We start from the raw sequence: 19,149 nt of genomic DNA, 5'->3' as shown, positions 1-19,149 counted from the left end.
TCGTGGTTTGTATAAAAACGGATAAGAACGACAAATCTGTAATATGAGTACCCCGACAATAAATACAAGTGAAGATTTGGCAGAAGTACCCAGTAATGGCGAAAATCTCCGAGTGTCAAGTTTTCGTCGAGCTATTGGCTCTCTGAATAGGGATGAGAGATCTAAAGCTACTAACCTGTTCAAAAGCATTATTGAGCAGTTGAAAGAAAATGAACCCCAAAGAACAAATTTCGAGGACGAAACTTACCGATTCACGATTAACAAGGGGGAGACCCTGTTACATAGGATTGTGGCTGCGTTTGATCCAGAAGTTGACGATGACGACGAGGAAATCGAAGACGAAGATCAGAAAAATATCCGGAATAATCAATCTCTTCAAGCTTTCGTTAAGGGGCTCGTGGAGAACAACAGTGATATGCTCGAAGTGAAAAACAAGGCGACTGAAACACCTCTTCATCGTGCAATTGGGGATAGCAATTCTCATTTGGTGGAATGGATGTGCAAAGATTGTGATCCAGCAATCCTATCAAATGCGCTCGCAAAAACCACGGAAAAAAAATTAAACTGCTTACATCTTGCCATGCAGTCGAAACTTCCGGTCAAAACCATTTTATACCTTATTGAACAAGCCAATGAGGAGACTTTAACAGCAAAGACTGGGCAAGGTCTCACACCAGTCCATCTGGCTGTTCAATACCGCAGCTGCGGTAGGGATAACTGGAATAAGGTCATCCGAGCTCTATTTGATAAGGCCGACAGCGCTTTGGATGTAGAATGTGGCCAACAAGGCAATCAATCTGTCTTTCGTTACCATGAAGAGTCGCGTATGAGGGAGTATCTAAAGAGCAAAAGCAGTCAGTCAAGATCCGATGGCAGTTCTCATCCCAAAGGAACTGTCCCACAGCATATTCATTCATCTAGCAGACGTGGTTCAAACGTCGCAGAGTACGACAGTGGATCGAAACCCCGCCCATACCAATATACTCAAACTAATAAACCTCAAATTAATGGTCAACAACCAATTACAGAGCATGAGGCGAAGGAGGCGAAGGAGGAGGAAAAGAAGAGAGAGAAAGAAAGAATGAAAGGACAAGACACAAACCAATCTTCAGATAAAGGGAAAGGGGAAATAGCCATTGAAGATGAAAGCAAGAAGAGGAAGTTGGAAGAAAGAGCAAATGAGATCAGGGAATTCATGAAATTGTATTATCTCCGTACTAGAGATGCTGAACAAGCCGTGACTTGGCTTTACGGTAACAATCCGGAGGGTACGTCCCGCACTTCTATAAGTTTATTACATATTAATCATTGTGTTAATATAGGTATTCAAGTCGACTTCGACCACTTTGAAGCAGAAGTTGGCAGTGAGGATGCTAAGTTCAGGCAAATCATCGTCAAAGACTTCTGTGAGGTATTCGAGCACTTCCGGTTTGATCCAATTCTAAAGTCTGTTCATTTTCGAAACCTACAGCTCGAAGTAGAAAGTAATTTTGTATTTGGTGATAACAAGCCTTTTCAACTACTCAGCAAAGATAATGGCCGAACAGACATCATGTTTTTATTCGACTGGTTGTGGCATACTAAAGGTGTCAGACGCATCCTTGAGGTCACAATGGAAGACTTTGATGAACCACACAGTGACGAGGCTATCGAGGTGTGTTTGGAGAGATTCAAGGTTGAGGTTCTCGACTGGCAAAAGGTTGATCTTTGTCCTGGGGTAATTTCAAAGATCGGAAGTCACCTACGGGAAGTTTCTCTTCACTGGAGTGGCCGAAATGCCGTCTTGAGGGGTTGGAGTGAACAATATGGACTTGTTCAATGCCCGAAGCTTATAAGGATCAACCTTCAGTTTCCCAAGGTATGTTATACAGAGTACTGCAAATATTAGATCATTCTCAGTCTGACTAAGACAATTTGATTGTTTTACCTTAGAATCTTGCAACCAGCAACAGAACAATGCAAAATATCTCTATCTTCAAAGAGAGATTGTCAAAGTTCAGAACTTCTAACAACAGTATCGAAGTCACGTATGATCATGACCTCAACTCAAGCTGGGGCTTGCCACAGACATACAGCATACAGGCGCCAATTATGAAGAACGAAAATGCAGGCCAATACAACATGCAAGAGTGGATCCGTTGCATAGATAGTTTCTCCCAAAAGATTCAAAACATTGACCCTAAAAAGGCATTGTCAAACGAATTACTGAAAAATATACCTAGCTACCTATTTAAGGACGTAGTTGTTGCAGTCATAGACGACGGCGTCGATATCGGGAACAGAGCCTTACGCGGGAAAATCGATGGGGGTAAGAGTTTCGACACCGGTCCACAAGGTCACTATCGATCATCAACAAATAACCACGGCACAGTTATGGCAAGCATGATCGTCCGCGTTTGCCCCAAGGTTAAAATATACGTTGTCAAACTCCAAACGTATATGAGTGAATCGGCTATTCAAATCGATATTCAAAGTGCTGCTAAGGTTAGTAACACAAGTTATCTAGTAGAACTAACGCCTTTTCAAGAAATTACACTTACTGATGAAGTTTTGTTATAGGCAATTCAAGCAGCAGTTGACCATGGTGTAGATATTATTTCCATGTCATGGAGCGTGAAGAAGCCAGATGAAAATACAGCTGAGAAAAATGCATTAGACCAAGCACTAGAGAATGCTAAAGACAAGGGTATCTTGCTATTTTGCTCATCTGGGGACCGAGGTGATCTCGAAACTGAAACATACCCAGGCGCATATAGCGGCGGCACCATATTTAGAATTGGTGCCGCCACAGCCACTGGCAAGGGCCGCGAAGGGACACCGGAGCTCAGCCGAATAAATTACCTCCTGCCCGGATTCGAAATACCGGAGCGAAAACCCAAGGGTGTAAAGGCCGACTTGTACACTGGTTCTTCAGTATCAACAGCCTTGGCAGCTGGTCTAGCCGCTCTAGTTCGTCACTGCATACGCCTTGGTGTTATTTGGACGAAGACAGCCAGTGTGGAGGAACGAGATCGGTATCGAGTAAAGATTGACGAGAAGAAACTTGACTCCATGCGCACACCGGGGGAGGCTTTTAAATGTATGAATTATGCCTTCCAACAATTCGGTCTCAACGAAAATAATCACAAGTATATTGAAGTATGGAAACTACTTGAAAAGGATGAGTTCATTTCAAGATGGAAAGGAACCCAAGCCGAACGGTTAAGAGAGATTGCGAAACTTGGCCAATTGTTTACGGGTATATTTTGAGCAAAACTCGCGCTCACCTTAGTATTTATCAAGTAACTCTCGTCTTACTCTAGTGTTTTCAAATATACTAATATTGGCTTATAACACCTTTTCATGCTTTTGAAACTACACTTTAATAAAAAATGGGGCGTTGGTTAAAGTATATAAAAATCTAAGCTAATATGTTGATTTTGGTATAACTTTTGTTGTGTGTACATCTTAACCTTTTTTCATTTTTTAATGCTGGTGTTTATTTAAACAACTATACTTCATTTGATAAGCAATCCTCATATATCCTAAAGTATTTTCGTTGTTATTGCTTTTTTCCCTAACTAAAACATAGTACCGAAAGCAGAACCAGCACTATTATACACTAAGATTTTTGACACTTTATAACCTTATATAACAGATCATGTTTGCTAATATACGAAGTTATCACAATCTTTAGTAACTCCGAACTTTTTCCATTTTATTAATGTTTATACGTTGTTAAAACATTGTTAGTCCTTATGTTAAACAAGACTGTAATTAACGGTTTGACTTATGTAACGGGCACGATAAACCAAATAATTAAGTAACTTTACCTAACTAGATTTAACTTAAGTAAATAGATTTTAAAAATGATTTGTTTGATTTATAAAAACCAAAAAAAGTGTTTGTTTAACAAACAGGTAAAAATGAAGGTATATATAAATACTTTTAAATGGTAGGTGGTAGATTTAAGGTAAAAACTTTGTGTGGCTGACGTGGCTAAACCTGTAGCTAAATGTGGCTTTATAAAGGCTTTATTCGGCCAAGTAAATGTCAGCTTATATACTTATCTGTCCGACATATATCAACTTTTATATTAACTTTTATATATTTTATTAATATTACCACAATTTTTTCGACTAATTAAAAACTTAAAATCGCTTGCAGTTTGCAACTTTTTTTTTTGCTATTTTATCGTATAAGGTTTATAAAAAAAGTTTCTATGAGATGTACTTAAGTACATCTTAGCACGTGACCTTCGGTCACGTGTCATCCAAACGCTCATCATAAATAAGTGTTTGTAAAAAAAAAAATAATAATTGTTATTTTAATAACCTTAAATTAAAAATTTAAAAATGGTTTAAAAAGAAGTACCTTTTTTAACCACACTTTTTCCCAACCAATTACACCCCGGTACACCCCCTTAAAACATTTTTAAATTTTTAATTTAAAGTAATTTTAAACATTTTCTTTTTAATTAATATAGTAATAATTAAATTAATTAAAAATATTAATTAAAAATATTAATTTTAATGCGTTTTTATAATAAGTTAAGTTTTTATATAAAAATAAATATTAATTTAATTATTTAAATAAGTTATTATATATAAAACGTACACGTTTTAAGTCGAAATTAACTATAATACCGGTCGTAACGCCGATTGCAATATCGGTCGCAACGTAATAACCGCAATAAACGTTAAAACTTATAATATTATAACGCAATATCGTATAAATATATAAAAAAGGTTAAAAAGATTGGGTAATTAAATAAATAGCTTTAGATTAAAAAATAAAAGGTATTTTAAACGTGGTTATAAGTATAAGCGCGAGGTTGTAAATGGTTGTAAATATAAGCGCGTAAGTATAAACGCGTGAATATAATGTTTTAAAGTTATTTAAACGTTAAGGCCTACAATATTATAACGCGATATTGTATAAGTATGTAAAAAAGACAAAAAAGTAACGAAAGTAAAAAACTAACCTCGAATAATTAAAATAAAAGGTATTTTAAACGTGGTTATAAGTGGTTATAAATGTAAACGTATAGGTATAAATGCGTGGGTATAACGTTAAAACTATTATATATTTTTAAACGTTAAAGCCTATAATATTATAACGCAATGTCGTATAAATATATAAAAAAAATAAAAAAGTAATAAAAGTAAAAAATTAACCTTAAATAATTAAAATAAAAGGTATTTTAAACGTTATTATTATTTATTATATTATTATTGATATAATTTTATTAAAAGTTTAAATGTATACCAGGTATGGTTAAAATGTTAAATAGTAGTTAAGATTAGAATTTGAAAAACGCCTCCCCCGAGACCTACAGATATAAATATATAGACTAAGGATTTTGTGGCGTTTGTGGCGCCAACGAGGGGGAGGCGGAGGCGGGCGAAACCCTGCCGCTCCTCGAATCTCTAGTCTTAGCACACTAAGATAAAATAATTGTATCATTAGATTTTATTCAATCAATCATCTATTATCCAACAGTTTCCCTATTCGCACTACCAACGTATAAATCCCACCTATTTTCAATTCAACCCTAACATTTCAACCATTATAACTTTGTCAATCCAACAATGCAACGTATATAATTTACATCATTAAAATCACCTCAATTAGAGCTTTCGAATAATATAGGCCTCGAATAGATGCATGCAGTATTTCAATTGCTATTCGAATAGGTATCTATACAATTCCATGCTTATGCGACCGCGAAGGGGTATCACGTGGTCTCCCCCAGGAGCGACTATCACAACCATTTATACCCAATTAACTTTACCCCTAGGGCCCGCATCTTATAGTATTGTGTATCATTGAATAGCCCTAATTGAGGCGATTCTAATGATATAAGATTTATATGTTGCATTATTGAATTGAATACGATATATTGGTTGATGTTGTGGGTGTGGTATGAGGCTCGGCGGGAGGCTCTTTTGCGGTCGCACGCCACGTTGAATTGACTATATCTTCGAATAGCAATTGAAATACAGCATGCATTTATTTGAGACCTGTATCATTCGAAAGCTCTAATTGAGGCGATTCTAATGATCCAAGATTTATCTATTGTATTGTTCAATTGAATACGATATGTTGGTTGATGTTGTAAATGAGGCTCTGCGTTGAAAATGGGTGGGATGTATTTCGATGTATAGTAGTGCGGATAAGCTTCCGATAAGGATTCTTAGTAGTGCGAATAGGGAAACTTTATAAAAAATGTAAAAATTATAAAAATATTATATAAAACGCGTTTAACAATATTAATTATTAAAACTTTTATCTAAAGGTAAAACAATTTAATTAATTTTATAAAAAATTTATCAAACGTACGCTAGTGTATGGCTAGCCAATCAAAGGCCAAATCTATTTGTGGCGTGAGTTTTGCCCTCCCGTACTCGCTTGCGCGGACAAGCAACGCAGCTAATAAAATGTAATAGAATAAAGTTTATTACGAAATAACCTTTTAGTGGTAAAGCAGTGTATTCGACAATAAGCCTTATTTTCAATATATTTGACCTGACTCATAAAACTCGCTGTTTTGAACGTGCTAGTATACACTGTTGGTAGCCAGATGCTAGATGCGCTTTCTAAAAATCGCTTAGATATAGTAGTTGCAGAGATAGCTAAACCTGTTGGGACTTGCGATATAATTCGATTGGACATCGTGCAAATGATTGCGTCGTGGTAGTCTAGCGCGAATTTAGCATGCATTCAAGCGTTCTAACTCCGAAGTTTTTTCAAAAGGAAGGTGAAGATGGGTAATGGAGGTCATGAGCACCAACCATGTCAAATATATAGACCTCTGTAAGGGATGTGGCACGAGAATTAGAAAGCTACCTAGGTACCTGTTCACTAAAAAGGAAAGGTGAGTTTTTGCCTTCCACAAACTACAACGGCACTTACAACTAACATACATAGTGTCAAGGTATAAGTAGTACTAGTATGAATTAATTATAGATCCACACGAGATAGATATGTATATAAAAGGCACGTAATGCCCTCGAAAGAAAATAGAAGGTTAAGCGTCAATAGATTAATATTACTACACGGCTACTATACAGCAGCAAAGCTACTACTTCTAACATTGTATTAGAATTATATATGTCTCATCTAGAATAAAGAACAGGTTTAGTATGTATAGACTTAAAATCTCATAGGGACCTGTTAAAGTTCCTCGCGGAACAACGAAGTTGCTTCCATGCTTTTTGGCTCCACCTTGTGAGACTTCCCAAATATTAAGAGTCATAAAAGTAAATAAAATATAGGAATAGATCTAGTATATCTAACTACCTAAGGTATTAATTGTTACTTGATGCGACAATGCTGTGGAATGAAGTACATGATTTTTATCTGTGAATATCTTGTCACCTCGAATTACCAGAGGTAGATGCAATAAGAATAAATCAAAGGGTCCTAAAACTATAACGCCATAACGCTAAAATATATAGTTACAGTTTTTTCTATTAGGAAAGTTTTCGCACGGGTCGGCCCTTGACGTTATAATGACATTGAGTTTTAGGTACGTATTATAGTTGCTATAAGGAGGTGCCAGGGCTGCAGGGCTGTAGTGTTGCAAGGGAGCAAACTTTTAAGGGGCACATACCTTAGGTACGTAGGTACGTAGGTACTTAACGTATTAGGTAACATAGTGAGTTGTCCATATGCTGAGTCAGCAACAACCCCCTGAATCAACGTCACGTCAACTTCGACAGAGAAGACTGCCCGATAAATAACCCAGACATAGTGAAATCGATTCAACTTGAGTAGAATGTTATGACTTATATACCTATTGTTTCGTTTGGGATTCTAATAATGTATCATTTAATGCCTTGGGACGCAAAATCCTTAATATTCAAGATAAAATATATAATAGCACATGCGCCTCAAGAAAGGCGAAAAGTGACTCGGTAATCAATACAAAAATAATCAATTTAAATACTATGCGATATTTTGATGGATTATGGTCCGACATTGAATGGCGTTTACGTGCTGATGATGTTCGACATCGGATCTTAGATATACCTGATTCAGCAAGCATATCAACAACTAAATCATGGATAATTTACCTAATCAATAATATATTCGAGTGCCAAGGGAAAAATAATAAAATAAACATATCTCCTCTGCTTTTAAGTTGACTCATTGTATTTCTTAATCGACTAACCGTCTATCCAACGCGATCTTTAAGGATACCTCAAGTACGTACTATAACTCAAACTTACAACCTCGATCAACACATCACTACAGCAACTTAGATCTTGATATGACCGAGCGTACTTCAAGAAACTTTCACTTTGGTACGTATCGTATCTCTAATCTCCATGATACGTATCGCCTACGCAACCTGCAAACTGTATTGATTTTGCTGTGGTACGTAGGTACACTGCTGATTAAAAAAAATTCAAAATTCGTAAGAAGATGCTCGTGCATCAATAATTCCTTATGGTTGGAAGGGAAGGTACGTTGATTGTTTGTACAATAAATTTTAATCGTACCTTAGGTACCTCAGGTAGGTAACTATCTTCAGGTTCATCTACATCACCAAATCAAGTATGGGAAATACTTAGTAGGCACTTCCTTTAGAAGGAATTGTACTTGCCATAATTAATATTTTAGTAGGAATTTGTGAGGTTTGCTTGTACTGATACAGGTGTGACATGTGTTTGTATTGGTATTCAAAATAGAGGGGCTCCTTCTGTTCTGTACAGTCACATACATTGAATCACTCTACAGATCATATTTGAAGAAGGTGCGAACCTAATTTTACCTGTGCACAATTTCGAACTTGCCAGTAGAGTTGTGATTTTGCAATTCTGATTTTAATCAGCCTCGCCCTTCCCACTCATATATAAACATCCCCTCCCCCCATACATTTTTGCACTTTCAACTTTCCAACTTCAACTTCAACAACAACAACAACATCACAACTGGACATCACCACTACAACACTACAACAGGTATGCCCCTAATAATAATATTTTACAATCCATATTCCCTTCCCATACCCTAACTTAATAACCCTTCCCCTAACCAACCAACATTATCTATCCCCAACCACTACACAATTTCTTCCTCTTCAACACCTTAATTTCCCACCCAAGTTCCCAAACATCATAACATAACATACACTCCCCCTATCCACTACTACATATTAGGCGACAGAAAATTTAACTATCCAACTTCACTCAATAGGCCTAGGATAAAGACGATGGATGAAATTGGTAAGTCAAATATCTCTTAATTTTTCCACATCTAATTTTCTGCGACACTTTCCTTCCCCAACCCACCTTGAACATACATTCCTACCACAACAAAATTCTTCACTTTACTTCAAACATACACCGCTTTGCATAGACCTCCTTAGGCTGTAACCTCCTCTTCTATCTTCCATCCATAACTTGCCCACATTATCTTCATTACTTATTCACTTCAATCTCATTTGCCCCCTCCCATTACACCAATACCCTTAACCTACACAATAGTTTCGCCTTCCCCTTTTGCATTTGCGACATCATATCTCTACCTGAACCCAATCTCACCCATGTTATAAGAATAACTTCGGCAACGGCATCAGCAATGACCGGATGATTAAAAGGGAAATACGACTAGCTTCCGACGCTCGGGATTTTTAACAAACACTCCGGTCAAGGTTTCCAGGTTCACCTCAGCACAACTCGACGGATTATACTATGAATTGCCTAGAAAGAGGGTGGGAGAGAAGGTAAAAACGGGAATCAGGCTAACACGACCATCACGACGACTCCACGGATGATACTACAAAACGCCTAGAAAGAGGGTGGGAAAGAGGGCTATAAAGGAAATTAGGCTCAAACAACAATTACAGCAACTCCACGGATGGATACACTACGGAATGCCTAGAAAGAGGGTGGAAGAGAAGGTTATAAGGGGACTTAGGCTTACACGACAATTACAGCGACTCCATGGATGGATATACTACGAAACGCCTGGAAAGAGGGTGGGAGAGAAGGGCGAATGGGTTTAGGCACATACGACAGCCCTACCAGGTCCTGGACATCCGGATTCTCTTTTGTCTTAATATTCTTCTTCTAACGAAATCTTCCTCAACCACCGCAAAGAGCCAAGCAGTACTGATCGCCGGTCCCTGGACCCGCTGTGGTTCACCACGGTGGAGAGAAGCTCAAGTGTTCCCATGTTTGTTCCAGAGCCAGCTCAGAAACGCAGGGCGGCTGGGTGTGAGACCACTAGGATATTCCTTGGGAGCTTGCGGGGTTCAGGTTCGATTTTCTCCGTGGAGATTTCCTTGTTCACTCTTGTTCACCTTCCCTGCCTTCAAGCACAGCCTGCGGGGCTCAGTTGAACACTTCACGGTCTTCATCTTCCCTGCCTGCAAGGCACGAGGCACGCGATGCGCGATAGGATGGGGGAGGACAGCACCACCTGCCCCAGACGAGGATGAAAGCGTCGAGCCTGGCTCCGTTATTAGTTTGTTAAGTTCGCTCGGTTCGTGGGTTGTAGGCCTGCTCTATAAGACTAATATCTGATGTGGGAGTCCCTCTCTGGTGAGGAACATTCGGGTCTGTGGTGGGTCTCCAGCGTGGGATATAGCTGGTCTTCGTCAAGTTTGAGGTCGCTTGGCGGAGGGGTTTCGGCCAGGCCCATGATGCCGCGGTGGTCGGTCGATGGAGTTTTGACCTTCCCCTTTTTGCCCCTTCTCTTTTGTACTTTCTTTTGTACTTTCTTATGTACTTTTCTTTTCTGTCTTTCCATTCTATCATCTTTCCTACTTTCCAATTTTATATTTTACCTTCCAAACTTTTTTTTCCTCTCTTCTTTTTTCTATCTCTTCTCCTATTCCGCCCATTTGCCAAGCCTTTTCCATCTCTCTCCTCTCCTCTCTGCTCTCTCCTGATCACCACTCCAGTCTATCAGCCCTCATCCAGCAAACCAGCCAGACTCACCCATGGTGCCCATTTGTCCAACTCCATTCTTCTCCTATTTTCTATCCTATCCAGTTACCAAGTCATTTTCCGTCCTTTCACCTTTCCATACTGCTATCCATCAACCAACCAACCAACAAGCCAGCCAGCCAACGCCTTTATCCTATCCAACTCCATGTCTCGCCTACTTTTCTCTCCTACTTTTCTGTCCCATGCAACTACTAAGCCCTTTTCTGCCTTACCATTCAGTCATTGAGCCACCTGCCAAAACCCACCCCTATACCACCAACGGGTTTCCTTCCACCCCACCCATTCATTGGTCCAATTTCTATTGTCCTGTCTTGCCATTCTCTTTTATTACTCTTCTATTGCCATTCCAGTTTGCCTCCCAAACAACTACTATTTCCATTTTGATATTGATGCCCATGTTCCAAGCCTTCTTTCCATCCCTATCATTTTGCCTCCAGCCAGTCCTTATCCAACAGCCTTTCCAGATTCTACCTTTGCCAATCTTCCACCCTGCTCTCCTCTTATCCACCCAACCAGCTATCCAGCTTCCTTCATTTTCATTACTTCCTCCAATACTCCTCTACCCCAAACAATTCCTTATCAACACGAAAAAAAGATTATACTCTTGAAAAAAAAACTGGGCGGGAAAACCCTCATTCTGGGAGCGGGAAAAAAAGGGCGGGGAAAAGTTAAAAGAGAAATATCAAAAAAAAAAAACTATGCAAAGACACAGAAAAAAAAAAGATCACGAAAAATAAGAAAAGAAAAGAATTAAGAAAAAAAACCAGAAACCAAAAACAGAAAGAAAAGAGCTCCTAGAGTTCAACATTAACTCAATCCACATTACAGGATACTGGATGGTATCACCGTGAGATTTGAGATGTTCGGTCCACAACCATGATACTGGATGGTATCACCGTGCGATCCGAACATACAATACTTTTTTTTTTCATTGCATTACTTCAGCTTGCTGAGGATGCGAGGAAGAAGACTGATAGATAGTGAATATTCTAGTTAGGGTAGGAGGTAGATGGTCCCAAGCAACTGTGTGTTGTCTAGTCTACCTGGATGAGGTAGTCTTCGGCCGACAGAGGAGGCCTTAAGACCTGTGTATGATAAGGAGCGGGAGATATAAGAAGATGATGATATGAGGTGCTGTCGAGTTAGAGTATGGTGCGATAGCTAGGGGCTTGGGGATGAATTGTTTAACTATCATGTAATTAATTACTGTCCATTCTCTTAAGGTTGTCAAGGTCAGGGTATATGTAGGTTAGGTAGGGATGGATTCAGGGGTACATTCAGGGGTAGATCTACCATGATTGAGTACCTAATATAAGAAGCGTGCAGCATCCACGCAAGAGGGTAGAAAGTAGTCTTTAATACTCCAATACACCTATCCTGAGATTCACTCTATATATGATGTTCATCAAGGGTTCTCTCTGACAATATGTAGACAACACTGAAACAATAAAGCCGAGTCCCAAAAGACACTTTTCAATTATGAGAACAATTACCCACATAGCCAATAGAAGTGCATTTATATATGTTACCTTACCCATTGGATCAAGTACCTAGGTAGTATAAAAGAGTAGACCTCGGAACATTCCCGGCAAAACATTCTACATGTCAACCTGCTATAATGTTACCCTCAACCAAGGGGCTTAAGTAAGGCAAGACAAAACTATTAACTATGCTAGGTATATCTACCTTTTAATATTATAAACCTACTCGCATTCTTCGTCAGTACCAAGTCAGAAGCCCAATAACTGCAAGAAAACAGGGTTTTCTTCGGCATCAGGATTATTGTCGATAGATGGTGCATGAGGCATTTAATCAAGCTACACTCAAGAAAGGTATTAACAGGTAGGTCTCAAGATCTCACTCTCCGCATCCATCGAACCACATGGGTCTCACATTCCAAGGCGTTCAAGGACAGGCCCAATAAAATGGAACTAGGAACCATTGGGTATAGACAATTTACGTAGGCGGGGGAATCTTCTTTGTCGGGCACCCAGACTTTCTACATGCTACTTACTACACGTATACAGCTATAATTCGTTCGGCATCTCAAGCAACGGATGATGATTAGAGTAGCTAGTGAATGTTCAAGTTTTAAGCCAGGGCATGCTTTTGAGTTAGGCTGCATTTGCGGAATTATCAATTTTGGGATTTATGTTGGAGCTTGGCGAGTCATGCTGTATTGCTGAAGCTCACTGAGTTCCTCGCTAACGACTACATATGGCGATGGTCCGTTACCACTTGGTAAGGCTGACGCATTGAGTCCACTAGCTGATCGGGAGGATTTGGGATGACTGCTCTACCACTTGGGAGCAATAGCACTAAAAGCACCGACCTTTCCCTGGTCCGTACTACGTTAGCGGCGAAGTACCAACTTGTCGGACAATGCTTTTTGGTGATCATTACAAGATACACCATGAATCCCTTCTCATTCGGAGGGTAGGAGCTTTCAAGCTACCATTAACGACCCTCGTATAACATATAACACATTTGTCTCATCCAACCACCTCTTCTCAGGCTGGAGCTTTAAAGCTACCAAGCGGCCTGTACTCTCTCGCGTGGTTGACCATGACTCAATGCTCCTCCTCATAACTCGATTAACACCATTCGCAATGGGACTTGGGTGGGGGATGGGCTAAATGCGGGGCAAAGCAGGGGGGGAAATAGGGGGATGATATCGGTGCTGTGACTATGTGCTAGATTGCCCAGTGAATTCATGATATCGGGCCTCGCGAATTCCCATGTAAGGATACGCTGCCTTACATATCCATCGAGTCTCCACCGTTGGCGAAGTTGAAGCCGCCACCTTGTGCGCCATTGGTGCCGAAACCGAACGTGCCATTAGCTTGAGTCTGAGCTGCCATTCCGTCATCAGCATTCTCATCCTCGTCGGAGAAATACTTCTCGATGATGTTGTACGACTTCATGTAGATTTCTTCATTTGCGTTTGTCTGGCAGTCGTGTATCTTCTCCATACCTCCACACTCCTCAATGAATAGTGCGTAACGGTTGATGGAGTCTGGGCCTTCTCCAGCTGCTTGCTTGTCTAGATCGCCAACCTTGAGAATATTCTCTAGACCGTCCAGAGCGACTTGTATAATCTTGTTGTCTGGGCATGCGAGAAGGTCACATAGCGGCTTGATACAACCTTGCGCAACTAGATATCTGATCTGCTCCGGCTTCTGTAGACCGCCGCTAGTAGCATTGCTAATGGCCCAACAAGCTTCTTTGCGGGTCTTTAGATCACCGTTTGATAGCAGGTGAATCAAGGGTGGAATAATATTGGCGTCGATGACAGCCTGGATCTGCTGGGAGTTACCTGCAGTAATGTTGGAAATGGTCCAGCACGCCTCCTTACGGATTCCGTCCTTGTTGGAGCTTAGAAGCGATAGGAGGCACGACAAAGCACCGCAGTTAATTATGACCTGCGTCTGGACGTCGTCGCCAGTAACAATATTACCAACTGACCGCAACGCAGGGGTCTGCACGGAAGTGGAAGCATGCATAAGCAATTCCACCAACCTACGCGGGATGCCGGCCTCAATGACAGCCTGTATCTTATCATTGGATCCGTCCGAGAGGTATGAAATGGCCCAGCAAGCATCAATCAAGACTTCGTCGTCGAGTGAATAGACTAGCTTAGCAAGAACCGGAAGCGCTGGTGCAATCTGAACGAATTAGTACAATCAATATCGTGGCAATATAGGGTGCGAAGACTGTAGCTTACCGTAGTCCAATCAGGCTGGGGGGTCTTGCCTCGGCAGAAGTTGCTCAAAGTCCAAGTGGCATTTCGAAGCATGCTAAGCTTGCGGCTGTCGCCTAGCAGGTTAAGCAGAGGCTTAAGGGCACCGCAGCTCAAGACGTAATCTCGGCATGATGGGCTATCGCCAGCAATATTGCCGAGAGCCCAAACAGCCTGCTCACGAACATCAGGTTCGGGGCTTGATAGCAGTTCGACGAAGATGGGAACTGCACCGGCCTCGATGACAACCTGAGTCTGGGTAGCACTTCCTGATGCGATGTTGGTTAAAGCCCAAGCAGCTTCGAACTGAACTAGGGTATGGGGTGATCGAAGGAACTCGACAAATCGAGTAACAACACCAGTCTTTATGACTTCTTCGATGGGAGGGTTTCGCTCCTTGGAAAGAAGCTTTCTAAACTTGGTAGTAGCCTGAATCTGTAGGTCGATCTGGTCGGAAAATACACCTTGGACCATCTGAGGGAGGTCTTCATTGAGCTATTGGATCAAGTTGTTAGTATTATGATTTGGCTAGTAGAAAGAGAGATATTATAAGAGGGCGACGGAATGTATTCAATCACTACTAGTAGCCAATAGTATGGACGTAGTTACTGTAAAACTCCCGCCGCCGTAGCAAAGATGTGCATGCAGAAAGGAAAAAAAGAAAATAAAAACAAAAACAAAGCAAATGGAAAAAAAATTTAATCGGTAAACATACCTGACTCTCAGTAGGGGCATTTTCATCGTCACTATCAGGAGCAGCACCCAAAGAAGCACCAGGGCGCGACTCGCCAGTGCCAATACCTCGTCTCTTGGCTAAGTTTTCTTCTCGCTTAGCCTTGCGAATCTCAACAGCCTGCTCCTCGCGTCGTCGGCGCAATTCGTCAGGCTTGAAAGTGCCCTTGGCCTTGTAGTTAGTGCGACGATGCTCGGGAATGAACCTGTCGGCCATGGTTGCAGCAGCAGCGAGATACTATTCGCTTCAAGCGCTGTATTTGCTGTGGTTGCTGTAGTGGCGAAAATACCGGGACGACAAGGCGGGGTGATTTATTTTGATCGCCCTTAGCCTTGAGGGAGAGATGACGAATTAAAAAAGAAAAAAAGAAGTATTGCGCAAGGAAAGCGAAATATTGAATGACTTTTAGATGGAGTAAAATGTACCTCAATTCGTCAGTACGAAGTTGAGGAAGATAGAGAGGGAGAGGATGAAGTAGTTGAAGTAGTTTAAAGTTGAAAAGTTGAAGAGTTGATCGTAGTGGGGGGGGAAATTATTATGATGCTGGAAACAGCAGAAGAATTTGGATTAGAATGGATTTGACGGCTTGGTTGCTCTTTGAACCCCGTTAACCGTTAGCGGGGATGCCTTAAAGTTCAGACTGGCTGACTGGCAAGACTAAGGCCGCAGGCGTGAGGCATCCTAAATTAAAGCCAATCAAAGCCTACTAAACTGTCCTGCAGCTACCCCACTTCTATCCACTTTTCATGTACTCTTCCAGCCTTCACGTACCCTGGTACCCCTCAAAGCCACCTGACTATCATGTGACACCGCAATTTGAAGATAAAGACACTTTGACTCACTATCCGTTTAGTGCATAAAATATGCACTTACAATGCAAAAGCTCTTTAAGTCTTGACGCGTTTCGGACGCGTGGTTCGTTTTTTTTTGTTTCGTTCTTTCTTATAAACGTTTAACATTAGATATTAAGCATTAAGCATTAAGCATTAAATATTAAGCTATGCATGCAAATTACCCCTTTCTTAATGTATCGGCTTAATTGTAGTCAAATCTGTGGGTCAAAGGCATCTTGCCATCCTTCTACTTTTAATGTTACAACTCTGCGTTATGCCAAATCTTTTTCAACATGACTTCGAGGCAACCATCAAACTCTGCTGGGAATTCTCGAAATGCAGATGAACAAAGAAAACCTCCTCCCGGGTACCATAATATTCGGGATATCCTTAATGGAGCTGTCCCGAGTGGTAGGTTTGCCAATGTTATTGGTTTGGTGAAGGATCGTATGTCTGCAATACAAACTAGAGGAGTTGGTAAGTTTATAACCATACGTATACTTCCTCTCATGTAAGCTTGGCTAATAATTTTGGGGAAGATTGGAAATCTGTTCTTACAATTTATGACAAGTCCATTGAAGACGAACCAGATAAGGGCTTAGTTATGAATATATTTCGGCCTGAGTTGTCTGAAATCCCCGAGCCAGATGCCGGCGATGTTATATTAATAATTTACGCCAAGGTCCAGTCCCGTTATAATGAATTATCATTATTATCCCATAGATCGACTGTAATTCATATGTACTCAGCAAGCAAGATTCCTATGCCACCAAAATCAGCAAAACAGGCTTTACTAGATCCTGTACGGCCTAATGATCGCCGTCCTACAGATAAGGAGCATGAATATGTTTCCTGGCTATACCACTCTACCGATAAGAGCGCTATACCAAACGCTGCCGAGTTCACCATTCAGGTTGACCAATCTCGCAATGTCAAGAATAAATTCAAACTCCTAAGTGACATCCAGGATTGTCAATTCTGTGATATTATAGTCAATGTGATCAAGGAACCCTTCGATCAAATCGGCAAAGCCACATTGTGGGTTTCCGATTACACTGAAAACGACGCTTTCTATAAGTTCTCGTGGGACTCTACAGATATCTCCGAGGGCCGGGATGGAGATCCATATGGATACACTACGAAAAACGTAATGCCGAACACCTGGCCTGGTCCTTACGGGAAGCGCTCGTTACAAGTAACCTGCTTTGGTTTACATGGGGAGTTCGTCCTCAACGAAGTTAAGGCTGGAGCTTGGGTGAAACTACGGAATCTTCAAATCAAGTATGGGCGTAATGCCAATAATCTCGAGGGATATTTGCGAGAAGACCGCAGCGGTTTCAATCCAGGCGTTCTAGTTGATATCCTTTCTACCGATGACCAAGATAGTATTGATCAACGACTCAAGGATGCCGTCAGGCGGAAAAGAGACTATGAAAAGGCCAAGAAAAAACAGATGAAGAGCTTTGCTGCAAATGAGGGCGGCAAAGGAAACGGTGGCAAGCGAAAAGGAGAAAATCAAGAGGAAAAGAAAAATCCCTCGAAGATGCGGCGTATGGAGCAACGGGCTCAGAAGGCCAGAGGGATTGAAGAGCAAGAGCCAGAACAAGAGGCAGGACTCGATCTTAACGAATCAAGTATGATCATTGCGTGTTTTCTATGGTAAATTATTTATACTAACAGAGGCAATAGTTAAATGCGAAAATATGGACCAACCAGTTTTCCCCGTTTCTTCCATTCTAAAACCCGCACCTTGGACAACAACAGTAGACGGCCAAGAAACGACGTTAACACTTCCCTTTACTTGCGCCAAATACCGAGCCAACGTTCGAGTTCTAGACTTTCGTCCTCGCAAGCTAGAAGACTTTGCGACTTGGCGCAAGAACACAGAGTTTGATATGCTATCGGACCACAGCGGCGCTTCCGATTCGGAATCGGACGAAGACCAAGGCACCCTGGACCGATATAGGGGAGACAAAGTCTGGGAGTGGCGATTCTCATTGCTGCTCGAAGAGGCTAATCCCAAGAAAAAAGGCGAGGACAACAGCCTCTGGGTCGTGATTGACAATACCGAGGCCCAGATGTTATTAAACCTCGACGCAGTAGAGTACGTTATCCCCACCGTTCCCCCTTTCCAACTCCAAAGCAAACCCCATTTACCTACGATCACGGCAATAGATAGATCAATACCGAGCTAACACGTATCTAGCCTTCGAGCAAACCCCGACGATCTAGATACTCTACGAGAGCAGCTATTCAAGCTCTGGGGAAACCTAGAAGAGTGCAAGCAGCAAGAGCTACAAAATCTGCAGAAGAACAAGCAACGAGTTGCGGCTCAACAGCCACCAGATAGCACGCCCCCCAGACCACCGAGCAGCCATCCGACTCAAAACGTCGTTCAAGGAGACTCCGTGGTATCCAACAAGCCGTTCACATGCTGCATTCGACAATATGGCGTTAAGCTCCCCGAGAGTGATCCTAAAAAGGCAAATGCCGGCAAGACGAAGCGTTGGGAAAGAGTGTTTGGTCTGTTTGGAACGAAGATTAGCTAGTGAATTCACATGGACAATTAAAAATAGAATACCTAATTAAATAGATACCTATATATATATATATATATTACGCTTACCAAGACCTCTTCACAGTTGACTATCGTAGAGTCAAGACCTTACCGCTTCCCTTAGGTACTCAAACCCGAAGACGTATGTGTTTACTTACCATCTACAGCTATCATCCCCCCTTCAACCACACGTCACCAACACGACATATACCAAAGCAAGAGTAGAATTCAAGTATGTATTAATACACATCTAACAAGACAAGACAAGACAGGCCACCCTGCGGGGAATCGCATCATCCCTCAACTCCAACTCCGACTCCGACTCCGTGCAATTACCCTTGTAGCCA

At 41.2% G+C, this 19,149-nt stretch overlaps 3 protein-coding genes across 4 annotated transcripts; 2 read left to right on the top strand and 1 right to left on the bottom strand.

Annotated features, from left to right (window-relative positions):
• Nucleotides 1–1,195: 1,195 nt before the first annotated feature.
• On the top strand, nucleotides 1,196–3,249 carry GL218_02580 (Major intracellular serine protease; the record flags this gene model as incomplete). 2 transcript variants are annotated; one of them, XM_033579108.1, is made up of 4 exons in its annotated part: nucleotides 1,196–1,268; nucleotides 1,323–1,858; nucleotides 1,933–2,484; nucleotides 2,560–3,249. In XM_033579108.1, 4 exons carry the CDS (start codon nucleotides 1,196–1,198, stop codon nucleotides 3,247–3,249), a joined length of 1,851 nt encoding a protein of 616 aa, XP_033438085.1. The 2 variants fall into 2 exon arrangements, with proteins under 2 accessions (XP_033438085.1, XP_033438086.1); XM_033579107.1 differs by lacking the exon at nucleotides 1,196–1,268 and having other exon boundaries at nucleotides 1,613–1,858.
• Nucleotides 3,250–13,696: 10,447 nt separating this feature from the next.
• GL218_02579 (Importin subunit alpha-1) lies at nucleotides 13,697–15,628 on the bottom strand (the record flags this gene model as incomplete). Its single annotated transcript, XM_033579106.1, has 3 exons — nucleotides 13,697–14,605; nucleotides 14,665–15,174; nucleotides 15,395–15,628. 3 exons carry the CDS (start codon nucleotides 15,626–15,628, stop codon nucleotides 13,697–13,699), a joined length of 1,653 nt encoding a protein of 550 aa, XP_033439144.1.
• A 910-nt stretch (nucleotides 15,629–16,538) lies between these two features.
• Nucleotides 16,539–18,794, top strand: GL218_02578 (uncharacterized protein; the record flags this gene model as incomplete). Its single annotated transcript, XM_033579105.1, has 4 exons — nucleotides 16,539–16,722; nucleotides 16,785–17,879; nucleotides 17,935–18,349; nucleotides 18,452–18,794. The coding sequence occupies 4 exons, from the start codon at nucleotides 16,539–16,541 to the stop codon at nucleotides 18,792–18,794; spliced, it is 2,037 nt and encodes a 678-aa protein (XP_033439143.1).
• Between the last annotated feature and the right edge of the window lie 355 nt (nucleotides 18,795–19,149).

This window comes from Daldinia childiae (assembly GCF_008694065.1).
Source record: "Daldinia childiae strain JS-1345 chromosome Unknown Scaffold2, whole genome shotgun sequence".
NCBI lineage: Eukaryota > Fungi > Ascomycota > Sordariomycetes > Xylariales > Hypoxylaceae > Daldinia > Daldinia childiae.
The sequence above is the reverse complement of the archived record's forward strand: the minus strand, read 5'-3'. Positions and strand labels throughout refer to the sequence as shown.